Below are 13023 nucleotides of genomic sequence, written 5' to 3'. Positions count from 1 at the left end.
TTACAGAGCTCATTAGGTTAAAGTCAGCAGGGCCTGTGCACAGAAAAACAGCTGGCTTCTGGAGTGGACCAGGCTGGCAATGAGTTTACAAGCAGCATTCTACCTTTCTGGTCCAAATAAAAGCAGGATTGCTCCAACCATGGAAACATCCTTTCTTGCCTCGTCTGATATAAATCCCGGAGAGAAGACGGTCTCATTCACGTTTCCCATGCAATGGTAATGGCTCCCTGATTGAAGGACCTACTGCTTCTCCTCACTTACTGTACCTGGAGCACCTCCCCAAGCGCTGCAGCAGCGGCATCAACCCCTGGTATGAACAGAGGACGGTGCTGCACGCTGCACCAGACATTAACAATTTCTTTTTGCTCCGCATTGGGCGCCCACTCTCTCTTGCCAGCTAGTGCTGCCAGCTGGTATCCAAAGCACCATTGTCTCCCCAGACACCTGCTTTACCTACTTAAAGTTGAATTACTGTGGTTCCTGATTCCAAATTTTGTGAAAAGAAAAAGGATACCTACAAATGAAACTATATGGTAAGAAAAGTACTATAAGGAAACCCCCATAAACGTTGATGATGGTTATTTCTCGATGGTAAATTATTGGTTTTCACATACTACTCATAATCAGAAGAAAATCTGTTAAGACTCTGTCGGTCATTGACGGGGAATTTTCCAGCGTTTTGCCAACTCCTCCCGCAGCTCGCCCGACAGCAGGGACCTTGAGAGGTCAGAGCCGGGCCGGTGGGGACACTGCGGGGTTGCGGTCTGCGCGGACACGCGACCGACAGCCGACCCCACCCGCTGGGCTAGGGGTCTCGGGGCCCCCGGGCTCCGCCCCACCTCCAGCCCCGGCCCCGGCCCCAGCCCCAGCCCCAGCCCCCAAGTCCCGCCCCCAGCGCATGGCCCCACCTCCCGGCCCTGGCGTCCTTCGATCCCCGCCGCGCTAGTCCCCACCCCGGGCCCGCCAGGCCCCGCCCCCGACGCTTCAGGCCCCGCCCCCAGCCCCGCCAGGCCCCGCCCCCGACGCCCCGGCCCCGCCCCCAGCCCCGCCAGGCCCCGCCCCCTGCTCGCCGCCTCCTCGCCGACGCCCCAGGCCCAGGCTCCGCCCCCGACGCTCCAGGCCCCGCCCCCAGCCCCGCCAGGCCCCGCCCCCGACGGCCCGGCCCCGCCCCCAGCCCCGCCAGGCCCCGCCCCCTGCTCGCCGCCTCCTCGCCGACGCCCCAGGCCCAGGCTCCGCCCCCGACGCTCTAGGCCCCGCCCAGCGCCGGCGTCCGCCCGCCTCAGCCCGGCCCGCGCCAGGCCCCGCCCCGCCCCGCCCCCTCTGCGCGCTCAGCTCGGCACGGCTCCGCAGCCGGCGGGACGCGGCGGCGGCGGCGGCGCTCGCGCTCCTTTGTGCTCGGTCGGCGGCCTCTCGGGTCCTCTCCGCGCGTCCTCTCGGCAGGCTATCCCTAGCTCTCCGGTGACGGACCATGTCGACGGCAGGAACGGGCGCAGGCGTGGAGGCGGGCTTCTCCAGCGAGGAGCTGCTGTCGCTCCGCTTCCCGCTGCACCGCGCCTGCCGCGACGGGGACCTGGCCGCGCTCTGCTCGCTGTTGCAGCAGACGCCGCGCGCCCACCTGGCCGCCGAAGACTCCTTCTACGGCTGGACGCCGGTGCACTGGGCCGCGCACTTCGGCAAGGTGGGCGCGGGCGCTTTAAGGCGCCATCTTCCGCGGCTTCCCTGTGGGGCCCGAGGCGCTGGGCGCGGGGCGTGCCGGGAGCGCGGGGCGGAAGCCGGGTGGGCGGCCTGGGCGGCGGGGTCCTGGCGGGGGCCGCGGGGCGTGCCGGGAGCTCGGGGCGGAAGCGGGGTGGGCGGCCTGGGCGCCCCGAGCGAGGGGCCTGGGGCGCATGTGCGGCGGCACGGGCGGCGGGGTCCTGGCGGGGGCCGCGGGGCGTGCCGGGAGCGGAGCGCGGGGCGGAAGCGGGGTGGGCGCCCCGAGCGAGGAGAGGCCTGGGGCGCATGTGCGGCGGCACGGGCGGCGGGGTCCTGGCGGGGTCCTGGCGGGGGCCGCGGCGACGGCCCACGAGGGGCCCCGGGCGCGTGTGCGGCGGCGCAAGTTTCAAACGGGCTGGCTTCGCGGGCGCGCCGCCCCTAGCGGAGGCCGCTGGCGACTGCCCGCCGCGGGCCGGGCTCCCGGGTGGAGGCCAGGGCGCGGGCGGGGGTGGGGCGAGCGGTGGGGGCGCGTGTCCGCGGCGGACCTCCGGGGTTAGGGTAGGGCGCGTCCTCGGGAGCTCCGCTCACTCCCCAGGGATTCGGTCCCAGGACGAGGGCCCAGCTGCATCTCCCAGCGGACACTGGTTCTCGTTTACGGACGTTGAGCAGCGCTCTCCCCGTGAAACGGTGCGGCCGGGGCGGAGGAAAGAAGGGGCCTCGCAGAGCCGGATGCCCTTGCTGCTGTGCATCTAGCTCAGTCGGTGCTGTCGTCTCGGGAAGCCGCGCGCGGCGCCGCCTCTAGTGGGAGAGTCCGGTTCGTGCCTGCGGGGCTGCGAGCGCCCCCACCTCCCGCCCCGCCCCCAGGACTGGGTCTGGCTCCGCGGCTCCCCGGCTCCCCGGCCCTGCGCGCCTGGCCCCCGGGTGCTGGCACGGTCATGTGGGTAACTCAGAGCGTGAGTCCTCCACATGTTGGCTCTCGTGTGCTTTGGGGACGGGCAGCCCCGCCACAGGTGAGGACAGCTGGTCTTGAAAAGGCTCCCCTGTTGACCTAGTCGTCCAGTTGAGCATAACAGTATCGTGGGACAGTCTGGCACGTGCTGTCGAACGCTTAAGACCTCATTACAGTGCTCATTCAGAGTATTTAGCGGACCCGGCTGCCTCCAGGTGCCTCCAGGTACCTCTAGGGATTAGAGCCATAACCGGCTTCAGCACGCTTACCATGGGAGGTTTCAGGTTGTTTGATTTTACCTACAGTGAGGTGTAAAGCCCCTGAATTCACTTTTTGGAAGCCTCTTGTTTCTGTGGCACCGAGATGGTAGGTCAGCCTTGGACACCAGATGTACCTGGAGGAAGCCTGCCCTGTGCAAGGGCCAACTGGGCAGTTAGCGTGTTACCAACCATTCCCACCTTTCAAGCTAGTGTTCTTCGAAATGTGCCAACTGTGCACGTTTCCTGACCTTCCGTGAGGTTCATTTTTCCTTGAGAGCTAAACATTATTTAAAATTTTCATTACGCTTTGCTTTTTACAAGCTGTGTATGGAGCAGTACTTTTCCCAGTTTCCTAAAGCAAACCCATAGGTAACAGATTTATTAAGTCTACATAGCTCATACTTGGTCTTAATAAGTAACAGGTTTTGGTATGCCCACTGATATTTATCCTTGTTTTTCTTTTTTCTTTTGATTCAAAACCTGTTTGACTTATCACTAGTATTGGCACTTTCAGTTTTCATCCAGTCTGTTAATAACGGCGTATGTAAATGCGCACCAAAGGTGTGTCTCTCTCTTTTTATTTTTTTTTATTTTTATTTTTTTTGTGTGTCTCTTTATCAGCTGTCACTCCCAGATTGTAGTTCCTGGAAGACCTGACACCGTGTGAAATCTGTGTATTCCCAAGTGTGAGAGCTCATTTCCCACAAATGTGGATTGCATGACCTCCTATGCAAGGAAGGCTTAAATTGCTGACCAGAGGCTAAGAGACCTAGGGTGAGACTAGGGTGTGGCCATTTGTTCATCATTTGAGCTCTGTCCTCTGGAAGAGAATTGTTGGCACTTGGAGCTTTTCCACTAACAGCTGTGAGCCTCGAGAGGGGAAACGAGGCCAAGTGAGGTCTGTGGACAGCGCCTGGCTCTGTGGGCACTTGGAGAATGTAAGTGGAGTGTGCCGAGCTCCTCCAGCCAGGTTAGGATAATTGCAGTGCCTGGCTGCAGAGTGTAGTCTTGCTGCCCCACCTATGTGCCCCAGGAGTCCAGAGCTTAGATGCCCTGTAGGCCTCCCCCGGTGGTGGTGGGGGTGGGGGGGAGCACGCAGAGTGTCAACACTTGAGTGCTGCCACTCACTCTGCATATGTGGTCCCTAAAACCAGGATCTGGAGAATGGGCCTCGACTAAGTTTTCTTGGAACGCTGTGTGTGTAAAGGTGCGCAGAGCACAGTTGTGTAGACTGCACAAAATAGTCTCTGAAGAGCGTACTATAGCTACACAGACTTTTTAAACTACCAATCACTTTGGTTTTGTTCTGTAGAGGTGCTTGAAAGTGGCAAGACGCAGTTTTGAGAGAAGTCTTTGAATATTGCAGTCTTTACTGATTCTGATTTTTCAGTTGTAGGAAAACAATATTTAAATTTGTGTGGTGTCAGTTTTTTTGACTTGCTGTGTACCAACTTTTTTTTTTTTACCAGGGCAAGGAAAGTACTCCTTTGAATACCTATTTAAAATTTGTACCACGAAGGAATGACTTCTAACTGTTCCCTTAGAAAAAAGCTTGGTCACAAAAAATGCTACTTACCTGCATCATAGCATTGGAATTGTTTATGTAGTGTATAAAAGTATATGACATTTACACGTGTCATTCCCTCCTGCCGTTTTCAAAGCTGGAGTGCCTAATCCAGTTGGTGAGAGCTGGGGCCACTTTGGACGTCTCCACTACACGCTATGCACAGACCCCGGCCCACATCGCGGCATTTGGGGGACACCCCCAGTGTCTCATCTGGTTGATTCAAGCAGGAGCCAGCATTAACAAACCGGTAAGGGAGTGCTGATGATTAACTTGGTCTTTATTTTCTTTTTTCCGTTATAATTACATGGTGTTGTTTTAAATTGAGGCCTTAATTAGAGTTTGATACTTTCACCTTTCGGCTGACTGAGGTTTACGTTTATTTAGTTGTGGATAATGGGCCCTTCACAGAGCCGTGCTTTCACCTGTTCCATGACTTCCCAAGCTCCTCGGCCATCCAAGGTGATGTGCCCGCAGTCACAGCTGGTAGCTGAAGGAGGCTGGCCTGGAGCCCAGGTTTCTTGGCTCCCCTGCCCACAGTGGCCTCCGCGTCATCTCCACACATAACCGTGGAGCACGTCCATGCTAGCGAGAGATTGGCTGTTCAATCATCTGCATGGTTCGGTTAGCATTAGGCTGACCAGTATGAGTTAGTGACGCTCCAGAGATGACCTGGGCCTGTTGGCCAGACACAGATAAAGAGCAGGGGTTCTGTGTGGAAGGGGATAGGAGTGCGAGTGTGGGCGTGCCAGTTTCTCAGTGTGTTTTCTGTATGCCTTTCACTTCCTCAAAAAAAAAAAAAAAAAAACCTCCAGGAGAAAGTTTCGCTTACTGAGGACTCCTGTGTGGGTGTAGATGACTCTGGACAGTCTGACCCTGGGGTCCGGGGCGGAGACCCTGCCCTGAGGGTGGATCTGTCTAGGGGCTTGTGCCTAGGGCTTTGTAGGGATGCCTTTATGCTTTCTCCGTTCTGTTCTTTCTCTCTATTCTGTTTTTATATGCTTTTTCTTGCAATAATCTTCAAGGGCATACCATGTGCAAAACAATTCTGATTTCCTCTCTGCTTTGCTGTCTTTCCCAAGACTCCTCCGTTGCTGATAAGTAGGTATAACAACTTGTGAGCCCCTCTCACAGGTAGCTCAACTTTGCACGCACAAGGCTGGAATTGGCGGACAGGTGTTTGTAGCAGCAGTTTAGAACAGAGCTCAGGGGAACAGTGAATGACAGTGCGTGTTGCTTTTATCTGTGTGTTCAGAGGTTTCAGCCCCATACCATTGTTGCATCAGGCATGCCTGTCTCCACCTGTCCGTTCCTGGTGCTGCCTTCTCTGCTCCAGGTCTCCTAGCAGGACACCTGGGGGTGATGGGGGGGGGCCATGCTCTACCTCCTTTCCCTGGCCTGGGGCTTGTGCTTTCAGTCAATCTCCTTATTAATGAAAAATGGATAATCCTTGAGTGGGAGTGATTAATAATTAATATGGAACTTCAGGGACATCTGGGTGGCCCAGCAGTTGAGCATCTGCCTTTGGCTCAGGTCGTGACCTGAGGGGTCCTGGGATGGAGTCCTGCATCAGGCTCCCTGTGGGAAGCCTGCATCTCCTCTGCCTGTCTCTGCATCTTTCGTGAATAAATAAATAAAATCTTCAAAAAAATATACGAAACTTTAGAATATTGATTTTCTTTTTTAAGGTTTGATTTATTTGAGAGAGAGCAGATGAGCACAAGTGGGAGGAGGGGCAGAGGGAGAAGCAGACTCCCCACTGAGCAGGGAGCTGGATGGGATGATCCCGGGACCCTGAGATCATGCCCTGAATCGAAGGCAGACATTCACTGACTGAGCTCCCCAGGCACCCCTCTGTTGGTTTTCATTCAGCTTTTATGTAGCCCCTAATTTGTAGAGGTCCAAAGAAATCCTGTAGCACTGCCTCTCAGACCGTTTAATTCTAGGAGCTCTTTTTCATTGTAGCAGTCCTGTCTGGCCTGGATGAGGGGCTGCTGCTCTAGAGAGTACTGTGTGGGGACCCTCTGCACTCTGCTCCCAGGGCAGGAGTCCCCCAGGCCCCCACCTTCTCATGCCCGAGACTGTCACCTGAGGTCACTGGGTGTCCCAGCATGGTTCCTGAAAGGGTCTCTGCTATGCTATCATGGGTGGGGCTATGGTCTGAGTATCAGCTGTCACCATGTAGGGGACAGGCACCAGTGGCCTCAGAGGTCATAGCAGCCTCCCAACTGTTGACTCATCCTGAGCTGGAGCGTGTCTCGTCTCCCACATAAACTGTTAGAGACCCAGAACCAGGATTTCCTAAGTCCGGCCATGCTCCCAGAGCTGCCATGACATTTCTTCTTTCTCCTGTCTTGTTCATGTCCATTTTCTGGCACCTTAGTTATCGGCTGTCGGGATCCTCCTCAAACCTCACGGAGACTGTGTTTGCGCCTACAGACCGGCGCCAGGGGGTGATTCATGTGTGGTGCAGAGGCTCCATGTCCCTAGGGACAGGGGCATTCCGACTCCAGGGGATTTCTTCTAGATCCACCTATGACGACGACATGGGCATCACGTTGTGTAAGGATCTGTAGGCTATCTATTCACTGCTGTTCTAGAATTTCATTAGCATTCAGTACCATCCTTGATGTCTCGTAACTGGATCAGAACTGGACTTTTCTTTATTTGCAATTCAAGGTGACTCGTAGTCTCCGGCTCCCACTTCCCCTCATTACTCACTTTGCCCACAATAGTTCTGGAATCATACTCCAGAATATTTGATATTTTTGGAATGTGACTTGTCTGAGCCTGAGGCCTAAGGAACTTATGATGGTTGCTCCTCGAACTGTCTGGGCTGAGTGTTTTTGTTTTTTGTTTTTTAAGATTTATTTATTCATGAGAGACAGAGAAGCAGAGACACAGGCAGAGAGAGAAGCAGCCTCCATGCAGGGAGCCCGATGTGGGCCTCAACCCCAGGACTCCAGGATCACGCCCTGGGCTGAAGGCAGGCACTAAACCACTGAGCCACCCAGGGATCCCAGGGGCTGAGTGTTTTTGACTGTTCTTCCCTTCCTGGCTTGGGGGTATCCTGGGGGAAGCAGTTCTGGAGCTAGTTTGCTTCATCCTCTGTCCCACCATCTTCTTGGAGTAATAGAGCAAACTTTACTTGTCCTTGCTCCAAAAACCTCTTTTGTTTTCCTAGTGGGGGGGGGGGGAGTTCAGAGCGGGACCACCTCCCCTAAGTCTTCATGCCATCCTCCTGGAAGTACTTACCTGCAGTTGTACCTACTTCCTGTCTCCCTCTCCCCATCTTTTTGGGAGTTTGGGGGTAGGTTTTGTTAAGAATCTGAGGGGCACCTGGGTGGCTCCGTGGGTGAAGTGTCTAACTTCAGCTCGGGTCATGATCCACAGTCCTGGGATCGAGTCCCAGATCCCAGTCCCAGGATCCAGTTTTGGTTCAGGCTCCCTGCTCAGCGGGGAGCCTGCTTCTCCCTCTGGCCTCCACCCTCCTCATGCTTGCGCCCCCTCTCCCCAAATAAAATACCCTTTTAAAAAAAAATCTGACTTCACTTAATGGCTCCCTGGGTAGCCACATGGAATTCTGTGTTTCTTTCTTTGGAAATAGGCTTATTCTGTGTAGAACTTTCCATCACCTTTGAGCTCACTTTAAATCAGTGTTTATACTTTTCTCTCCGTGACACACTGGAGTCTCTCAGGTTACATTTGGTTGTAGAAGCTAGCACTCTTCACTTTGGGCTGCACCCCAGGATTCCTGTGGAAGTACAGGCCAGGAGCAGTGGGGAGGGAGCTCGGCTGTGTCCCAGTTTCTGAATGAGCTTGTCTCTGGGTGCCACGCCCAGAACACAGCCACTCCTCCCTCAGTTACGGGTAGTGGTCTGCTGCCAGGTTTGGCTTCCAGGGATGGTAAAGTGTGAGGACTCCGTAGCTGTGCTGCTTGGTCAGGCAGGAGGCCCTGCATCATTGTTTCTAGCAGAAACCGCATCCTTCTCTTGATTACTGTATCTGTCTTTCCGTCTTGCGAACCAGAGAGCCTGTGAATGAAATCATATTTCAGGTTCTTCCCCATTCATACAGTGCAAACTCATTCATCTCCTTCACTGTCACTCCCAGAGTTGGCTCACTTTCTCTGCTTTCTCAGCATTATTCTGAAGCACAAGCCCCACTCAGACGGAGGCAGCCTTTCTCGGGGTCTTTGGACGAAGTAGGCTGTGTGTGGTCCCGGGTCCTCTTCCTCATCATTCCTGACCCTTTTACCATAACCCTCCTTGTCTAAAGTATAGTTGTAATTGGGGCGCAGGGGGCCACTGGTGCTGTCCCAGCTCAGGCTAGCCCTGTGGCGGATGTGGACACATGTAGGTAGACCAGACCAGGTGTGTGATGGTGTGTGCTGTTCCTTGGCCTTGCTTGCTTTTTTCTTTTTATCCTGTTAGAGGATAATTGTTTTGGGTTTTAAGTACAACACATTTGTGCTGAGATCAGCATAAAGTGATTTCTTGACTTCCATGTGGAGTGTGCATGCTATCCCTGCTGGAGAGGCCCCACAACTCTTTGTTCTTGACCTAGGAATTCAGGAAAACATGCCCTTTTTGTGGCCTGCTTTTATTTTCCCTCCAGCATCTCTCTAGCTATATTTCTGTGTGGTGTTCTTTAAATTTGACTTGCTGTGTTGTTTTGTCTCAAGGAAGAACGAGGTGCATGGTCCGTGTCAATTGTTTACCTTGAAAATGTCAGTCTTGTTAGATCTGATATGCTGTGTGTGCCTTCTGTTGTTGCAGGACTGTGAGGGCGAGACCCCCATTCACAAGGCGGCTCGCTCTGGGAGCCTGGACTGCGTCAGTGCCCTGGTGGCCAATGGGGCTCACATCGAGTAAGTGCCTTCACTTATTCCTCCACCAGAGAGCTAGTCAGGGCACTGTGCTTATTATAGACAGCATGTACTGAGAGCAAGTAGCAGTCCTCAAGTTTGTGTTTCTAGTAGCAGTGTAACTTTGCTTTTTATAGATCAGTTGGCATTAGTGGGCAAGGTTTTGCTAGCGGAGGGAGCTTCATCCTGGCAGCAACAGGATTGTTGCCATGACAGCAGGTGAGGATAGAAAGAGCAGTTAAACTAATTGAGCTTGGAACCTGGCATTTGTTGACTTTGCCACTAACTAGTTGTGTCACCATGGGCAAGTCCTCAGACTTATTTTGCCAGTGTTAACTTTAAAATGAGGCCCTTGGATTGGGTTAGAACATCTTTTCAGGCCTCTCTGGTCCCCAAATTCTTGCAAACACTTAGCTTTTCTAAGTGGTGATTTTCTCATTTTCCAGCAGATGTGAGAACAGTGTGCAGTAAAGCCTATTTTACTTTTAATTTATAACTTCTTGTAAAGTGGAACCATATACATTAAAGACTTCAGACTCAGAGCTCTTCATACTGGTGACATTTTTGTAATCTTATCTAGTTTATTGGTGGTTTGATAGAACAGTATTAGTATCTAAGTGTATTAATTTAAAGATGTGGTCTTAATGCAAAAGTCATTAGCTAGCCTTGGCAGTAAACGTTTATTTTAGGTGTTAAATTCATTTGTATTAACTTTCTCTTAAAGATTTATATTATAAACATTTTTCTTCTGCAGTTCACAGCATTAACAAAATGGATGCGGTTTTCACCCTTAAATGTTGAGTGTAAGCTATAGAGCTGTAATAACCAAAATAACTACAATGTCAGCTTTTTTGTTTTAAGTGTCGTGACTATTTCATAAAAATTAATTACAAAGCACTTTATTCTAATTGGAATTGTGAAAATCTAGACTTTGGGAGAAATAAACCCACAAAACTAACTTAGTTTAACCCTTTGGTTTCCACTTCATTGTTTTGACTCTGTGTTATAATAAGTCTATTGAAAATAGATCCTGGATAGCAAAACCATATAGGTTAATTAATGCAAGGCCTAATACCAGGGGCTGTCATTTGGCTCCTAGGATCTTAGCTTCTGTTTCATTAAGTGTTATATTGTTAAGTCATTGGTTTGGGCTTGGATCTTTTACTTCCATAGAAATTTAGTATTGTAAGTATGCCCTGTATTAACTGTTACATTGCAGGGCACTTTGTGACTTCATATGTAGTTATGACTTCAGGTAATGTAAAAACAATGGATAATGCAAATATATGTTACACAATTTGAGTTGATTCTCAATGGATTGCTTCAAACTGAAGTTCTATATGCAGTTTTCTTAGCTGTGTTTAGATTAAAAACTCCAATCTTTGATTTTCATAACAGAAGCTTTGATTATGAAATACAGAGTCATATTAAAATCAATGATCAAATTGCTTGTCATTTATTGAAATAATAATTAGAAGTTGACCTTTTTAATGACTTTTCTAAGCAATAGTCTAATTGGTCCTGAACATTTTATTACTAAGATGTTAGTTCTCTTCATTTCAATGAATAGCTTAATCCTTTGAGCCAATAAATATTGACCTCTATGTCCTTTTTTTAATAGGTGTCTTTCTAAAATGAGAACCTTTTATTTACAATTCTGTCCTTGGTTACAGGGCCCTCAAGTGTCTTTTTCCCACCAAGTGTGACTGAGCTAGGCCTCGAGTGCCAGTCTGTTTTTCCTCAGTATAAGAGCCACCCCCTCGAGACCCTGCATTATGGTGATTTCCCTGGCCTGAACCTTCAGATGTTTTTTTAGAAGAAGTGTTCACCCTGAGCCACCTACCCAAAAGTGGTTCTTAAAATTCTAGGTCTTTGGCCTGGAGACAGAGCATTGAGAATCAATTGTATATGTGGTTATTTAGTTTTCGCATCTGGAGAAATTGCCAGTTTTGCTGAGAAGCTAATTTATAAATTACTTTTTGATATCTATTTGTTCTGCACATTTTTATAGTTTAACACTTTTAGCCTACAAACAGATAATAGTTTGAGTCCCCCAAATTAATGGTACATAGATCTCCCTTGTTTGCTGTAACACTGCTCATATGGTAAAGGGTAGTCCTAGCAAGTAACCTGCCTTCCTGTTGTTTTGTTTTTTTAAGAGGTTCAAGGGTCACGGTATAAATTTACTTACCCAAAGTGATTTATGTTTTTTCCAGTTCAGAATGGGCCAGATTACTGATTCTTCATATTACATGCAATAATATAAACTTTTCCTTTTCCTGTGAAGAGATTGCAAGCTGTCTTGTATCAGTATTTTGTCACACTTGGTGGTGGTGATTAATTTTGTTATTAATTCCTACCTTTTTTTTTTTTTTGTATCAGCTGCATAAAATGACCAAAATCTTAAGTTGCTGCTTTTTTGGTCACTGGGTAGATAATGATGAGGGCAAGTGTACCCCGCATCTGTGGCTAGAATGGTTTGTTGTGTAACTCACTTGTCAATATAGGCCGCGTCTGTACGATAACGCATGTCAGCCGCTGGGCACCGTGTATAACATTTTCTAGCACCACACGTGAGTATGTTGATGGAGTTTTTTTTTTTTTTTTTTTTTTTCCTTCCCTTTTACATCTTGAGTCTTGGTGCCAAGTTTTCTTTTTCTCATGAGGTTTTTGTTTCTGGCTTATAACAGTGGTCATCATTTGCCATTGTTTACATCCAAAAGTAAAAATACATAGGATTAAGTACTAATTCTGTGACCAAGTTAAATGTTTGCATACTTTAAATTCCCTGAACTTCTGCAGACTCTTCTCAAGTATGGCAGGTATGGAGTTCTCTTAAGTGAGGTATTGCTTGTATGACAATTCTTCCGTTGTAGCCACTCCCTGAGTACTGCTCGCCCTGAAGGGTTTTCATCCGAGAGGCACGTACTAACATGTAAACCACCACTGCCTCTTTTCTTTCTGATAATGGAATCAGTAGCAATGTAAGATCAAGTCTTCCTGTGATTTTGAAGAAAGACTTGAGCACTGAACTACCTGCTGATAATTAAGACCCTTTGATTACTGAAGTTGTAAACCAGGTTTTGAGCCTTTAATTACTACTCTCTTCACTTTCAGTATTTTGGCACCAGTTAACCTTGGTTACTTTGTTTTCTTGAGAGGCAAAGTGGGGGACGTTACTGTGTCAACCAGATATTGAAATATAGCCTTTTTTTCTGCCTCTGAGTAGAAAGGAACGGATTTGGCGGGATTGAGAGTGAAACTAGAATTGCTTGGACTTTGGGCAGATTTGCTGGCCCATTCTGTGCCACGTCACACGGGTGCTAGCATTTAATTAGGTCACGACAGAGTGTCCTCGCTTCCGAGAGCAGAGCATTTCTGTAGAAGCCCCTAATTCCGTGGTGACCAGATCTTCACATGGGCAACATATTCTAGCTTCATCATTCTGATCCCAAGAACTGTGGTCATCAGATACCCAGAGAAGCATCACTAGCCTTATGTAAGCAAGTTCGGTGAGTCACTCAAGAAAAATCCTTCTTGCCTAATTTAGAAAATAGGCATAGTTGGCTGAAGTCACAAAAGTCTAAAATGTTATCTTAATAGATTTTGTTTTAATGCTGCAAAACCATATAGACTACTGAACTTTTAGACATTCTTAATTGAAATTGAGTTCATTTTAGTTTGATTTGTA

At 49.9% G+C, this 13023-nt stretch overlaps 1 protein-coding gene across 2 annotated transcripts in view; it reads left to right on the top strand.

Moving 5' to 3' along the window:
• Nucleotides 1-1320: 1320 nt before the first annotated feature.
• The window catches only part of ANKRD10 (ankyrin repeat domain 10), a 32907-nt gene continuing 21204 nt past the window's right edge, over nt 1321-13023 (top strand). The window contains exons 1-3 of one of the 2 annotated variants that reach the window (XM_025441289.3): nt 1321-1678; nt 4563-4715; nt 9244-9335. In XM_025441289.3, coding sequence (XP_025297074.1) covers nt 1469-1678; nt 4563-4715; nt 9244-9335 — 455 coding nt within the window. In that variant the 5' untranslated portion in view covers nt 1321-1468. Of the gene's footprint in view, nt 1679-2567; nt 2703-4562; nt 4716-9243; nt 9336-13023 lie in introns of those variants that run through there. The other variant, XM_025441290.3, reaches the window with a different exon arrangement.

This window comes from Canis lupus, chromosome 22 (genome assembly GCF_003254725.2).
Source record: "Canis lupus dingo isolate Sandy chromosome 22, ASM325472v2, whole genome shotgun sequence".
Classification (NCBI taxonomy): domain Eukaryota; kingdom Metazoa; phylum Chordata; class Mammalia; order Carnivora; family Canidae; genus Canis; species Canis lupus.
This window is presented reverse-complemented; position numbering and strand designations above follow the sequence as displayed.